Source organism: Sorghum bicolor, chromosome 7 (genome assembly GCF_000003195.3).
Source record: "Sorghum bicolor cultivar BTx623 chromosome 7, Sorghum_bicolor_NCBIv3, whole genome shotgun sequence".
In the NCBI taxonomy this organism is placed as follows: domain Eukaryota; kingdom Viridiplantae; phylum Streptophyta; class Magnoliopsida; order Poales; family Poaceae; genus Sorghum; species Sorghum bicolor.
This window is the reverse complement of record NC_012876.2, coordinates 57,270,064-57,283,377: the sequence shown is the minus strand read 5'-3', so window position 1 is coordinate 57,283,377 and position 13,314 is coordinate 57,270,064. Positions and strand designations below refer to the sequence as shown.

The 13,314-nt window shown below is 41.6% G+C and overlaps 1 protein-coding gene across 2 annotated transcripts; it reads right to left on the bottom strand.

The window, feature by feature from the left end:
* Positions 1,151-4,590, bottom strand: LOC110437360 (serine/arginine repetitive matrix protein 1-like). 2 transcript variants are annotated; one of them, XM_021465800.1, is made up of 3 exons: positions 4,044-4,590; positions 1,833-1,984; positions 1,151-1,440 (listed from the first exon to the last, which is right to left on the bottom strand). In XM_021465800.1, exons 1-3 carry the CDS (start codon positions 4,530-4,532, stop codon positions 1,362-1,364), a joined length of 720 nt encoding a protein of 239 aa, XP_021321475.1. In that variant the 5' UTR covers positions 4,533-4,590; the 3' UTR covers positions 1,151-1,361. The 2 variants fall into 2 exon arrangements, with proteins under 2 accessions (XP_021321475.1, XP_021321474.1); XM_021465799.1 differs by having other exon boundaries at positions 1,859-1,984.

Genomic DNA, 13,314 nt, shown 5'->3' with positions numbered 1-13,314 from the left:
CCTTCCTATTGATGAAAATAGGATTTTTTTTGAAAGATAAAAAAAAGGGAAATGACTTGGTTAGAAGATGGGTGGTGGTGGTATGAACTATCAGTCAGGTTTGAAAGTTCCGATCTATTTGATGGTTTTGCTAGTACAAGTACCTACATAACTACATGGACAGGTTAAAGACATATCATGAGGGTTTAGGGGAGGCGTTCCCCACCTGATTTAAATTTTATTTTATCCCAAACGGCTCGCATAATATGTCAGCATATTACATGAATTGCAACTAAAAAGTTGCTGCAAGAGGTTTTACAAAGCATAGGATTAATATGTCTAGCCTGTTGAACGCCTAGCCATTTCAAGAATGGAACACCACTGGGTAACTGTTGCTCTTTTTTCCCTTGGTAGTCTGAACTGCCAGAGTTCAGCTGCAGATTGCAATCACGGAGGACACGATCAACTGAATGTGCTTCATTGCTGGAGATCCTTGCGTTTCTGGCTTTCCAGATTTGCCAGCAGATTAGTGCAATGAAGGAAGAGAACTCATGGATGGGGGCCGCAGGGCAGTTGCAGACAGTGTGAAGCTGTCTCATGTCCATGGAGATTATGGACCAAAGGCCTAAGCATAGGATTAAACTGGTGTTTTTTTTAATGCAATGGCAGAAGCTCTGCCTTTTAACTCTCCTTCCTATTGATGAAAATAGGATTTTTTTTTGAAAGATAAAAAAAAGGGAAATGACTTGGTTAGAAGATGGGTGGTGGTGGTATGAACTATCAGTCAGGTTTGAAAGTTCCGATCTATTTGATGGTTTTGCTAGTACAAGTACCTACATAACTACATGGACGGGTTAAAGACATATCATGTCAACAGCCAATAACTTTCATCATCGAATATTTTAATAGTATACAAGTGATTTTATGTTTATGAACCCTCTAATAATAAAATATTAAGCAAAGTGCAAAATTGCCTATCCCATGTTCTGCTACTCTAGTAACACGTATCTTCTCTTTTGAAATTATGGTTCAGCTGCCAGATAGGGTTAATAGGTTTCTGGTTGACAAATCTTATTGGTATTGCACAGAGCTAAGATGTAGTTCCCATGCATCAAATAGGAGTAACTGAACTGATAATTTCTTTTAACGCAATAGCTGAACTGATAATGACTAAAGGTCTCGATAATTTCCTTATGGACCATTCAATATTATATTTTCATTTCACAGGGATTGAAGATGCTAACAACACATATATATGGGTAACTGAAAACAAAGCAGAAAATAATGTGTATGCAGCATGGCATCAACCTCACTTGTTGATGGCCAAATACTCCAACAAATCATTTTCCTTGAAAGATCTTCAGAATCAACCATCCTGTTCTTTAGTAAACATTCAGTACAAACAGGCATTGTGCGTTGTATGCGGTGTCTAGATGTCCTCCTTTTGCAGCAAAAACAAATCTATGCAGTTAAAAAGAGAAGATACACCATTGTTAGTTACATGAAAAATTATCTAGCACTTATATAAGAACAAAGAAAAAAACAATTGAATGCACAAAAGGTCCTGCCTGTTCGAGAAAAAAAATAGGAATCCCCAGAAATGTAGTTTGCCTTACAATCTCTTTTTTGGACAAGACCACTGAATTTTAAAAAGGAAAGATAACTGTAGCAAGTGTCTTCCATCACAGCACCTACCAACACTACTACTTTTAAAGTCAGCATAAGGTCAACAAATCATGTTGCTGTTTGACCAGAAGAAAGCACAACTCAGTTATATATCCTGACTACACTCAGTAAAATAAAAAAAAGAGAAAACTGAAAGGCTATGAATGAAATGAAAGGAAATATTAGACCTAAAGCTTGGTTTCAGACAACTCACGTGCCGAGGGCAGCATCCATCAGTTTCTTCTGAACAAGCCTTGTGCAAAGTTACATCACAGTGATTAACTGAACATTGCATCCTTTCATCAGGCAGAATACTCTTTGAGCAAATCAGGCACTCAACCTAAATCGGAAAGACTTTTATATTAAATTTTTACAGTAAATGAGTAGAACATCACAGCATGGTTTCTACCAATCAAGATTAGATCTGATACATAGGGCACCAGAGCAGTAAGACATTTTTTCTCCAGAAGCCTTTCAAGTTTATTACTCTTGACATCTTTTCATCATTCACTGACCAAACTTCTTTCTATCACTCTTCCATTATTACCACTAATGCTATCTGACGGCCTCCTGCCAATTCTATCGCATTTGGATAATCAGACACTCAGCAAACTTTCATATCATTATTGCCCAGAGAACATTTCAAAGTTGTATATATCCTTAGGAAAACCAAGAAAAATCTGCCATGTTCAATGCAACCCAGTTTATTCAGGTTGTCCATAGTCTATAGACCAACACTCATACCTGTGTAGAAACCAGATTAATTTCCTCATTATATGTGTGTGACTGGGTGTACTCTGAATATACAAAAGTTAACCAATAATTCCATGTATCTTATTTCCAATAAAATTCTCTGCTCTCCTCCTGTGGGAAACACTTGAATTCTAACACTATCTTTGTGTTTTCCCTTATCCTTTCATCGATAGTGGTCCCCTCAATCTTAATCAAACGAGCTTACAAGGAAATGCAGTTGGCTGCCTTATAGTACAGCTGTGCTAAAAGGGTGGATTGGATTCTACTCCCAGTTCCTATTGTCATGCGGTGGTGCTCCTATGGAGGTTTAGTCCTTACTCTGCTGATTTAATACTGTCGGACCATTTAGTTAACTCTCCAAGTCCACTATATCTTCATTATCCGAATTCATGGATTTTCTTCCTCTATTGTGGAACTTAAAGATGGCACTCGATGCCCTTTGTCCAGAATCCTCTGAACTTTAACATACTGGATCCAAATTTTCCTTCCATCAGGCCATCATCCCCATTGTTCATGCCTTTCTATATAGATAGACAAACACCTAATAATGCAATTGTCAAATTCCTGGATGAACCATGTTGGTAATTGTCTATGTCACAAGGCAACCATCTCTACATCGATGCCAGGAACAAGAACAGTTTCAGTAAATATTGGTCGATCTGTCACGAAAAGAAAACATCATGCTTCATGGATAATCCAAATTATTCAGTACTGTAAAGTAATGCTACGATTGCTAAAAATTCAACATCATTGAGATCCAAAACTTTTGATTCCTGAAACATTAAGAAATCTAATGCATATAATGCACCCGCAACATTTTTTGGTTTATCCTTGTCAAAACAGTTCAGTACACAAGTAAAATGCTTAAATGAAATCAACTAGTATGTAGCTGCAAATGCACACCCATTACACGGCAACACATTCACACTGTATGGTACAAAATGTTTGCCAGGATCTAGTTTCATCAAGAACAGTCAGTTTTTGATCTACCATGAAAGAACAGAACAGAAGAAGCAACATTCTCTGAATTTAAAAAGGATCGCATAGATCCAAAGTGAAATGGAGGTATATTACTGAATAGTTGCGTTCCATGAAGTGTTTCATATATTTTACCACTACTACTATATATTCTAGGATTTCTAGGACGTGTAAAACACTAAAACCTAATAAACAAAGAACAAGAAAATACGATCCTGCAAATGGTGAAATGGGGATACTAGCAAAGCAATTGCTAGTACAAGTATGGACGAAAGCAGGAGGCGCTGCTTGATTCATATAAAATCAAACGAGGTGTCACCTAAGATATTTCATTTCATATCTTAGCAAGAAAGTATCAAGCGCGAATATATTGTGACTACAAGTCAAGAAAAACGTCCAGTCCCAACGCTTGAATGTAGAATTGGGCGAGCAAACCTGATGATATCAACAGTTCAAGTGTTAAACACCCCAGTTTACCCGAAACCAAAATGCAGGATTCCGTGACCAAATCAAAGCAACAGACCAGTAAGGAGTCGATTAGAGCGTTTGTTTCAGGGCCAATTTGGACGCAATAACACCATAAGAGGCCAAAATATAATTCACCTTGCATACAAACAATATAGAAAGGCAAATACGGAACAGAGAGACTCGTTCAGCCATGTACGCACCTTCCTGGGGGCGCCTTTCCGGAGAAAAGGAAGGACGCACTCCTCCTCGGGGGCACCCGACGCCGCCTTCTCCTTACCCCAATCCTCCGCTTTCGCGCCAATCGACGTGGGTGGGAGAGCCGTAGGGGACCTGCGACGCCTCCTCGGAGTGGAGGGAGACGACGCCGAGGGGAGGCCGCGGACACGGAGTTGGACTCGGACCGAGCGGCGCGGAGTTACCGCGCCGGATGAAGAAGGCGCGTCCGCCTCGGCCGCTGGCGGTGGCGTAGACGCGCGCGAGGGTGGGGTCGGTTGAGAGACCCGCCGCCAGATCCTGATCAGGCTTGTGGAGCGGCGTTGGGGCTGCGATGACGTCGAGGCGGTCTCGGAACACGGGAGCTGATCCTGATCGTCGTCCCGACGTGGGGGGTCGATCAGGCGAGTGGAACCGCGCCGCGCCGCCGGGGGCGCGGCGGAGGTGGAGGCCAGGGCGGCCTGAGGTGCCCCCATTTCCTTTGCGACGGCGATGGGGCGGTTAGGGCTTAGGGTTCCGTGCGCGGCGCGCGCGATTGGAAACTTCGAGCAGGCAGTTGCGGAGGGGAGCGTCGAGGAGAGAGAGAGAGAGGCGGGAAGAAGAAGAGGGAAGGGAAATGCCGTTGCAGGGTTGGTCGGTTTCCTTTGTTTATTGGGCTTATTTCGGGTCCATTTAGGGTGTGCAGCGATGGGCTACAACTGGAAAGGCCCAAATAAGGCATCGGCCTTCTCTTAAGGAAACAAGACATTCAGGGTTTCGCACCCAACTTGGACGGTTTAATTTCCGAATTCGAAATTACATCTAGGGGTAGAGGGGATGAGCCCTACCGCGCAAGCATTGCTGAGGCTAAAGGCCCGTTTGGTTCTCATTACTAAACTTTATAGCTAGCTAAATTTTAGTAACTTTAAGTCTTGTTTAGTTACATTTTTTAAACGCTAAATCTATTGCTTGCTCGGGTGTTTCTAAGCCTCCCGTCACTCGATTTTCTTATCCATCCGATGACGTTTTGATGATACAAATGAACTGCGGCAAGGCAGCAACAAACCGGTGGCGGGCCCTAGGCTGCCGTGGTTCCTCACGACTTTGTTGGCTCTTCCAAGTGGACGGCAACTTCTTTCCCCACCGCACTGCTGCCTCGCCGCGGACGCCATATGCCTGCCGCTACTGCCCCGTCGTCCCTACGCCACCACGCCGCGCATGCGCCCCTGCTGCCCCGCTGTCACGGCGTCACCATGTCGCGCACCTAGCGCCTTGCCATCCCATCGGAGGAGGACCAGTGCCGTCTGGCAGTGTCAGGTAACCACCTCCTCCTCTCCTTCATGTCGCCGGCGGTGACCACGTCAGGGAGTATGGCGGCTACGGCTCAGATCTCGTTGACTGCAACCAGTTCCTTGTGCTCCTAGTTGCAGATTACATCTTACAGCAGCATATTTTACTCTTCTGATTTGGATGTAAGTTTTGTGTTTAACTGGTGTAAATTGGTTATTTGTAAACGAGAATGGTTATTTGGATTATTCGAACACTTCTATGTTTTTTAGCTTTGATTTCTCTTCTAATTTGTATAATATGCTAATTTTGTCTGTCTTTTTTTCTCTATTTTCTTTTTTCTCTGGTCTTCTTTTAATTTGACTTTCATAGAAATTATCTGGTAAATCTGTCTTTTTTCTCTATTTATTTTTGCTTTGATCTTCTTCTAATTTTCCTTTCATAGAAATTATCTGATAAATCTGTCTTTTTTATTTTTTGCTCTGGTTTTAATCTATTTTTATTTGGTCCGTTGGATTTTGATTTTGTGGTTATAGGAATTGAGTGATGGCGATAATTGAATCACCTGATTTGTTTTGTTTGTTGGAATCAAGTGATTTAACGTGTTGTGTCACTCGGGTGACAAGATGATGTACATCACCTGAGTTATCCGTAGACAGACCCTTTTTAAATAGACACTGTAGTATTTTTGTTCGTATTTGCCAAATATTATCCAGTCATGGACTAATCAGATTTAAAAGATTCGTCTCGCAAATTACAGGTAAACTATGCAATTAGTTATTTTTAATCTATATTTAATGCTTCATACATGCGCTGCAAGATTCGATGTGATGGGGAATGTGAAAAATTTTGCAAAATTTGTAAGAAACTAAACAAAGCCTTAGTAACTAACAGTTTGTTCGCTTGAGATTATAGTCCGAATTTGCCAGCTATTCAACAATATTTTTTTCTCATAACAAATCAGCGAACAGTTTTTTCAGCCATGGCTTATCAGCCAAGCGAATAGTACTTAAATTTTCACATATATTAACTAAAAATGAGCTAAAATAATTTAGTTCTACTAGTCACCAAAAATAGCTCAAATAATTTTAGCTGGCTAAAATTTAGCAAGAACCAAACATGCCCTTAGGAGAGGAGAGCGGGTCGGTGGTGAGTCTCGGCAGGGGTCCCTGGGCCTACTCTCACGTACATGGGTGGTTCCACATTTTTGCATTGTGGAGTGTGTGTTGGGTGAGGGACTAGAGTATGAGGATATTTTTGGTGACTGTGTTGGTTCCATGCTCCATATCACCATGTTCGGTGTCAAGTACAGTCGCAAGGGAGAGCTACAAACTATTGGTCGCACACCAACTCTTATCTAGTGTCAAAGCATCTTTCGTCATTTTCTCCTCTAGCCTTCTGGATGTAGGAATGGACTATTTGGTTTGGTTGTATGCAATGCATAATTGTCTATCCAATCACCCTGGATGTAAGTCATACTTTATGGCCAGTGGCGGAGCCAGGATTTAAATCTTGCGTATTCCCTTGTTGATGTTTGGTAGGTTGCTACTCAGTTTTTGTCTCTAACCTCATAAGCGACGTGCATCCTCACTGGTCGCCATGTAGGCGTAGCATAGAGACAGAGGCCGCGCCCGCGCTGCACGCCCCGCGCTGCTAGGAGCTTAAGACACTAGGAACCAACAATGCCGCCACTACATCATGCATGGTCAGCTAGAGTTAGAGATTTAGGAATAAGGATTATGAAATTGCCTCCCACTCATGCATTGTTCACTCACACGAAAAGAATAGTTTGTTATACATGTTGTCATGTGCATATTCCGATTTGTCTTGGAAATGAGTTTAGAAATAAGATATGATTTGTACTAATATTTGGTGGTATGAGTCAATATGTATGTGGTCTGGAGATAAATAATTAGGTTTTCATTTGTAGAAACAACAAAATAGAATAATTTTGGCAATCGAGCTAACATAGAACCTATGTGGAAAAAGAAATACAAGGATAGACTAAAAAATAAGAGAAAAATTTTATTTGCTAAATATAGAAATGCTAATATTATATATATATATATATATATATATATATATATATATATATATACTTAGTGTATCTGTATCCGCCAGTGTTTATGGCAATAAAAAGTTGTTGACCTATTTCTTTATGTGGCAGTTCACGAATATGCAGAGATGTCGAACTTAAAGAACTAAAAACAATTGTTGTGTGCTTCGCTTACAATATATCATTATATCCAGAGGCGGAGCCACCTATATGGCGAGGTTGGGCGTCCGCCCTACCTCCCCTCCGGCGAGCGCCACATCTACGACCCCATCTCAGCATCTCCGGCAGCGCGGCGCATGGCTAGGTCTGAGAGCGACGGCGACGCCAAGAGGAATCGAGCGAAGTAGAGTCGTAGCGTAGAGGTAGTTCAACACTCGTTGCTGGGTCATCTGGCGAACAAGGCCCAATGGCCCACACCCACCCATCGTGCAGCACCACAGCCCAGAGCAAAAAGGCTTAGTAGGGCAAGCAGCATACGACAGACGGGCAGAGGACGACATACAGCGCCGCTCCCCATCCCATCGCTGCTCTCGCTCGGCTCGGTTTGCCACTTCGCCTCCGCGCCGCAGTCCGCCTCCGTGGCCGCACCTGTGCTCCGGGGCCTCCGGGCTCCAGGCACCGGCGTCCGGCCGACGCTCTACCCCACGGCCCCATTGGCTGCTGCCCCACGCTCCAGCAATCCGCTTGCCGTGGTGCCGATCTACTGCAGTGCTGCTTGCTGGTGGCCGGTGCTGATTTGCAGGTTTTTGTTTTTTTTTATCATCTGATATATGGATGGTTAATTATCAAGACTATGTGTAGATGAAAGGTAACCATGTTCCAACTTCTTCTATACCATTTGTTTGCTGAAATAAATATTAGAATATAATTGCTACGTGATAAACCAACATATATACGGTATACATACATAGTTAGACCGACATATCGGTGAAGTTCGCTATATGTAGATAGCGGTCTGGCATACCTCATTTCTTCGGCTGGCTCCGCCACTGATTATATCATAAGCTTTACTATAGTATATACAAATAATTGTGGACCGTCGGATCTGAATAACAGTTATCATATATTACGTATCTCTGAGGAGGTAATAGGTTTATAAGAAAAATATCTTTTATGATATCTAATATGCAAGCAAGATCTAACTTCTCTTACACGTTCTGAAGTGTTTTATGACATGAACGTCGCCACACATAAATATAGTGGTGGGCGCTGTGCAACCGTATTTTGTTTTTATTTTGTTTTATTTTATATAACTCGATGTCTTGTAGGTAGTTACAACTAATACATATAGTTCTTTGTATTTATCCTATTATAATTTTTTATTTTGGAATATTGTAGGGCTATTTCGTGGTAGACATACAAATTTATAAGTTTTACAACGTGACAGATGGATCCAATTTAATTTTAGTGACATGTAAAATATTTTGATGAAAATGACTGTCCATATTTTTTCTTAGAAAATTGGTAATTGCATGGGGCACCAAAAAAAGAGATGATCTGCTACATGCGGTACCAAACAAGGAAGATAGTCCACGTGGGGATGTGCCTGAGATTTTGAGGATTCCTTTTCTATTTTGTGACTATTAACTAATTAAATTCTTTCATTTATTTTTGAAAAATCAAGGGCTGTGATTCTTTTAGATCTTACCTCCTACGAGGTAAGGGAGGTACCATAGCAAAGCCCTTATATCATTATCAATGTGGATGATGCAATTCTAATCTATTTGCTCAATAAACAGTGAGATGATTTCTGTCACTGCACATAAGGTATAATATGTTTAGTCTGACTTTCATGTTTAATAGGTCACTAAAGCTTATTACTCTGGTTATAGCACAAAATGACAGCACAATTTGAATAGAGGGTCTGAACAAGTCTTCAATTCTTTCTTGATCCTGGAACTGAATAGTAGTATTATCTAAAAAAGGTAAATAGAAACAATTGGTAGTGTCAAGTTGTTCATATGTAGGTTGTCGATTGAAAATCGTGTACTACAATATATAATGGACCAGACCATAAAGTATCCTGTGTTGCAAGTTGCAACCATGTTTGGTTCACACAACCAATTTTCCCATATGAAAATGTCTAGTTTCTAGCTGAAGAGTTAGACATTCACTTGAAATAATGTCAGTGCTTCGATAATCAATATCCAAAGGATTCTTAGCATGTAGTCAGCTCTTACAGAAGTTTTCAACACACCTAGATATCCAGTTAAAGACAGATTTATATATCTAATTATATGTCTGGTTCTTTAGTTATTTAAGTATTATTAATAGACACATAGTGCCTGATTTTTTATCGTAAATTCAGACCCATGAGTTTGGATATAATATGTGTATCATAAGTGTTAAGTCAGCTTGAGATGCGACATCAGTTCTTCCAAAAAAGTGGCATGATCTGTGTTTCATTCTGGTAGTGTCATTTGTAGATAGGATCAGAAATATGTCCTAGCATTGATCACTTCAACCATTGGAATCTATAACTCTTATAATCCTAAACCCCAATTACTATTTCTCTAAGCATGCAAGCTATCCACCTAAGCACTGTACTACCATATTCAGTTAAAATCCACTAAGTAAAATCTCAATAACTATTTATCTCAACATGCAATGCACTACCACATATATAATTAAAATCTAATAGCACACATGATAATATAATGTCCATGTCAGCGTACTACATAATCCACTAATCCGTAATTTCCGCAGCAATGCGTGGGGTATGCTCCTAGTTTACATATATTCTTTGTCCACAACTGTGATATGCATTATTCCCAAACTTCAAGTGAATAATTATTCTATACTAATTGATTTTACTGTTTAGGTAAGTCTTAGTGGGTTCATGACATTATTTCCAAGACTCCTCAGACAGATTTCATCCTCGTGCACTCATTTCATCCCATAAAACTTTTATCTTATTTCTCTTCATTAATACTATGTCGTATCAGCTTATTTAATGCTCATAAAACCCTCATTGAAACTGGCCTTGCTGAAAGCATCGTCATCTCATAGAAACAACTCGCACACTTTTGATTGCCTCCTTTGTTCCTTCACAACTCTAGGGACAGACTATTTCCACATCTGTTTATCTTATTAACACGTCTAAATTGTATGTCAAGTGTCCTGGTGAAGTACCTTTTGGAACTCCTACACTACTACAGGAAAACTTAACCGTGGCAGGCTTTTTGTATTTACCATGGCGGTTTTTGCATTCACCTTGGCCATAAGATCGACAGTTAATCGTGGCTTAACCGAGGCGGTTCTCTCCCAACTGCCTTGGTTAATCATTTAACTATGTCTGGCGACATAAGACAACCGTGGTAAATACATATTAACTGTGGTGGTTGTCTTATATCGCCCGTCATGGTTAATCGCACAGAAGAAACAAAAAAGAAACCCCATGGATAAGCCCATCCATGGGCCCACCGAGCCCATCCACGGGCCACCGCCGCCATTGCTAGCTAGGCCTCACGCCATCGGCCCTGCACGCCATCCGCCGCTACTGGAGGTGCTCCACATCCTTGTGCTTGCTGCTCCTCCTCGCCATGCCATCATTGGATTTGGACTCCCCACATGCAACGCCGCCTAACCCGCGCTGCTAGGGAGGGAGAAGAGGGAGCCACTATCGGATCCATTATTGTGAGAGGAGGGGCAGCGACCATGATGGAGGAGGAAGAGGAGGTGGCCGTGCGGCCGCCGTCAGAGGAGGAGGCACCCGAGCCTATCCATGCCATATCCATGTCGTGGAGGGTGGGGACGAGGAGTTCGGGCCGCCTCGCGCCGCTGCTAGGAGGGGCCAAGCTAGCTCACGCTATGGCCAGAAGGAGAGGGGAGGAGGGGTGTGCTGCCATCATGCTACTCCATGGAGAGGAAGGATGGGCACACCAGAGTGGAGGTGCACCGAGTCTGGAGGGACCTGGAGCAACGAGATAGGGAGGGAGTGAGGGACCTAGGGTTAGAGTGTTTCTGATGATTTTGTTTATATATCAATGATGATAGCGGGCTGGTGTGGGCTAGAAGGCTGGACTTCATTTACCATGGCGGTTAGCTTACAATTGCCATGGTTAATCAATAACCATGGCAATTGTTTGGTCGGCTGGCTGGCTGCAGCCGACCCAGAGCCCTTATGTGAAACGCTGCACAAAATGAAACGTGTAGCTGTGCTAGTTATGATCATCTTCGTGTTTTTGGATGCCTATGCTATGTTTTGCTTGCACCTCCTAAGCGAACTAAGTTGACTGCTCAGTCAGTTGAATGTGTTTTTCCTGGAATATAGTCTTGAGCATAAGGGCTATCATTGTTATAATCCTTCTTCCTATCGCATGCGTATCTCTCATGATGCTGCTTTTGTTGAGGATCATCCTTTCTTTTATAACTCCTCTACAAAGCCATCATATTCTCCTATAGAGTCCATATCTTTTATGTCCCTTCCCCCTATTTCCGTCAGCGATGATGTTGTTTCATCATTTGTGTCTCTGCTATCCACCACTACTCTTGTGCCTTCTTCACCTTCCCTAACCATTATAATCTTGATCCTTTAAATGTGCCATCCTCTCCATCTCCACCGCCTCCACCAACACACCTCACTCTTTTTCCAAACCACCTATCGCACATGTTTTCCATCATTGTCCTAAAGACCCTACTGTTCTTCCATCTAGTTCTCCCACCTTGGTCAACCCTGATGAGCTCATTGTTGATGCTTCTAACAATAATATTGATGAGTCACATATGGATTCCGATGAGTTATAGGTTGCTACATGATATAATCTTTGATACCATAGTACTATTTGTCCTGAAGAGAAGTATAGGTTTCCCCATGTGCTTGTTATTATTGATGAGCCATCCACTTATCATGAAGCTTCTCGTAATCCAGAATGGCAGTTAGCTATGTCTAAGGAACTTGCTGCCCTTAATCATCAAGGCACTTGAGATCTTATACCATTTCAATCGCACACGGTACCTATTACATCTAAGTGGGTATTCAAAGTTAAGACCAAGTCAAATGGCTCTATAGAGAGAGTAAGGTTCCTCTTGTTGCCAGAGGTTTTCAACACACTCAAGGTGTGCAAATTATGAGACATTAATTGCAGTGGCTTCTTCTTGGTTTATATCTCAAATGGATGTCAAGAATACTTTCCTTCATGGTCATTTGACTAAATAAGTTTTTATGCAACCACCCCGAGGTGTTGTTGCTCCTCTAGGATATGTTTGCCATTTTGGTCGTGCTTTATATGGCCTTAAATAGGCTCCTCGTGCTTGGCATGAGCATTTTGCAACTGTGATATAGGCTGTTGGTTTTTTACCCAATGATCATGATCCGGCTTTATTTGTTCATTTGTCACCGTGTGGTTGTACTTTGCTTCTTCTATAGTTGATGATGTGTTGATTGCGGGTTATGATGAGGATCACATTTCTCATGTCAAGCAACAACTTAGTCCTGAATTTTAGATGTCTGATTTGGTACTCTCAGTTATTTCTTTGGCATTGAGGTCAAGCAATCTACCAAAGGATACCATCTATCTCAGTCTAAGTACATACAAGATCTTATTGCTCATTTAGGCATAATTGATAATCAAGAGACTGCTACACCTATGGATCTTCACTTGCAGCTTCATCACACTGATGGGGTAGCTCTTGAGGATCTCTCTTGATATCGACATATTATGGACAACCTTGTTTATCTCACAGTCACCAAGCCTAATATTGCTCACACAGTCCATATTTGAGTCTGTTTGTTTGTGTTCCTACATCTGTTCATTTTGGACATTTACTTTATGTGCTATGATACTTACAAGAGACATCATCTCAAAGTTAATTCTATGCACATGATAGTCCACTTTAGCTTCATGCTTACTCAGACACCACTTAGGCGAGTGACCCAACAGATCGATGTTCCATCACTGGATATTGCATTCTTCTTGGCTCTTGTCCTACTGCAT